We start from the raw sequence: 2,718 nt of genomic DNA on the forward strand, positions 1-2,718 counted from the left end.
GGGTTATTTATTCATAGGGTTATGGTGAGGACTGAGCCACCAGCTTCCCTACCGTCGTTTCCCGGAGCTTTGGGATTCTCATTACAAATTCTGAAGCCTGAGTTACCGCCAAAGCAGCTGTGAGAAAGGAACTCGCTTCCAAGTGGAAAAATCACTAAGTGGGAGTCAGTACATCTCAGTCACCTAACTTTCCCAGGTCTCCCCCTTCCTCATCTGCAGTGTTCATTTACCGTGCCCTCGTACGCAGCAAACCAGGGAATCTGAGGAGGCCTCGCTTAGCTGAGGCCCTTCACCTGCGCGCCGTCCTGACTGAAACCCAGTGAGCACTCCGCGCTCTGAAAGCGAGCTGTGTGGTGCTGGGCGGGGGGAGATGTGGCCACGAGATGGCAGCATTCTCCCAAACGACCGCACAAGATGTGCACACACATCTTGCAACTGTAAACCAGTTAAAAGAGGAAAAGCGACACCACAGCACTGGGTTCCCTTTGCATTTTACCCTTCGGGTGGCCCCTTCTCGGGTTCATTGAAAGAGCAAGTTTCTCACAGATCCCTGGGCCCTGAGCGCCGAGTGCTGACTCTCTCGCGAGATCGCCGCCGGAAGTGGGTGGCCGCCGGGACGCCGCGGCTCGGTTCTCCGGAAGGTGAGCTCTTCTCCGAAGCTCTGCAGCCGCCTCGCCCAGGGCGCTCGCCTCCGAGGGAGAGTTCGCCCCGCCGCGGCTTTTCCAGCCCAGATATCTCGCTCTCGGCTGTCCCGACCGTACAGCGGCGCGGCCCGGCCTGCGGAGAGCCCGCCAGCCCCGACCCCGCCCTCCCTCCCTCCGCGCTGCAGTTAGGCCGCGCCCTGAGGCCCAGTCCGCGGCGGCTCCGGCGGGTGATGCCAAATACAGCCATGAAGAAGAAGGTGCTGTTGATGGGGAAGAGCGGGTCGGGCAAGACCAGCATGCGGTCGATTATTTTTGCAAATTATATCGCCCGCGACACCCGGCGCCTGGGTGCCACCATTGATGTGGAGCACTCCCACGTCCGATTCCTGGGCAACCTGGTGCTCAACCTGTGGGACTGTGGCGGTCAGGACACCTTCATGGAAAATTACTTCACCAGTCAGCGAGACAACATCTTCCGTAACGTCGAGGTTTTGATTTACGTGTTTGACGTGGAGAGCCGCGAACTGGAAAAGGACATGCATTACTACCAGTCGTGTCTGGAGGCCATCCTCCAGAACTCTCCGGATGCCAAAATCTTCTGCCTGGTGCACAAAATGGATCTGGTTCAGGAGGATCAGCGTGACCTGATTTTTAAAGAGCGAGAGGAAGACCTGAGGCGTTTGTCTCGCCCTCTGGAATGCGCTTGTTTTCGAACCTCCATCTGGGACGAAACACTCTACAAAGCCTGGTCCAGTATTGTCTATCAGCTGATTCCCAACGTGCAGCAGCTGGAGATGAACCTAAGGAATTTTGCCCAAATTATCGAGGCCGACGAAGTCCTGCTGTTCGAGAGAGCCACGTTCTTGGTCATTTCCCATTACCAGTGCAAAGAGCAGCGCGATGTCCACCGGTTCGAGAAGATCAGCAACATCATTAAACAGTTCAAGCTGAGCTGCAGTAAATTAGCCGCTTCTTTCCAGAGCATGGAGGTTCGGAATTCTAACTTCGCTGCTTTCATCGACATCTTCACGTCAAACACGTACGTGATGGTGGTTATGTCGGATCCGTCGATCCCTTCTGCAGCTACTCTGATCAACATTCGCAATGCCAGGAAACACTTTGAGAAGCTGGAGAGAGTGGATGGTCCCAAGCACAGCCTTCTGATGCGTTGAATATTGCCAAATGCCCTTTCTGAAAATGCTGAAATTGCCTTTCCCCACCTCCTCCCCGCATCTTTTTTTTCTTTTTAATATTCATAATGTCCTGTGCTTAAAAGTGGGCTTTGAAATGTGTGCTGCTTAACTACTTTCATCTCTCCCCTACTCCTTCGTCTTTGAACCTTGAACGCTATTTACTCCGCTATCCAGTAGAGCTTCGAGATGGCCTTTCTGAAAAGTTGGTATGGTGCAACACTAAAGTAGGTGGTGTGTGTGTATGTGTGCGTGCGCGCGTGTAGGTGTGTGTTCTGATTACCTGGTTATAATAGATATACACATTAAAGCCTTTACAGTATCTTCCTGTATTCCTTACGAGACTGCGAAGATGGAATGTTACTATTTTATCAGCAAGGTATTAAAATGCATTTATAAATCCTTTCTTGGCTTCAATCATGAATAAACATTTGCTGTTAGCAATTTAAAATATGGTCTTACTTGAAATAATTAGAAGGTGGTTAGTATGTAAACCCAAAGAGTCCGATAGCCCAAAAGTAATGCTTAATTGGTAAATTTTGTGATCTAGTCCCTATCACCTTAGTGATAGTGAATAGGGGCTGTAAGTAGAGCAACTAAGGGTAGGGTCTCTGAGGGTAGACCATCTGAGTTCATGTTCTCCATTCACTTGCTTGCTCTTTGTGAACTGGGCAAGGTACTTAATTTCATTTCTGCTGTCCTCATTTACGAAATGTGGGTAAGAGTAGCACTACTTATGGGATTGTTACACACACACACATAAATTAAAACATGGAAAGCATTTAGAATGGTGCCTGACATAGTCAGTACTATGTGTCAGCTATCAATAGGACCACCAGAGCCATTCTCCCCCCTGCACACTTAAATAAATCCCTACTCCCAAA

General features: G+C 50.4%; 1 protein-coding gene across 1 annotated transcript; it reads left to right on the forward strand.

Annotated features, from left to right (window-relative positions):
• The first annotated feature begins 608 nt into the window (after positions 1-608).
• On the forward strand, positions 609-2,285 carry LOC111156601 (Ras related GTP binding A). Its single transcript, XM_022517593.1, has one exon. It carries the CDS (start codon positions 875-877, stop codon positions 1,814-1,816), a length of 942 nt encoding a protein of 313 aa, XP_022373301.1. The 5' UTR covers positions 609-874; the 3' UTR covers positions 1,817-2,285.
• Positions 2,286-2,718: the final 433 nt, after the last annotated feature.

The sequence above is a fragment of the Enhydra lutris genome, unplaced genomic scaffold, assembly GCF_002288905.1.
Source record: "Enhydra lutris kenyoni isolate GAN:26980312 unplaced genomic scaffold, ASM228890v2 scaffoldscaffold47, whole genome shotgun sequence".
NCBI lineage: Eukaryota > Metazoa > Chordata > Mammalia > Carnivora > Mustelidae > Enhydra > Enhydra lutris.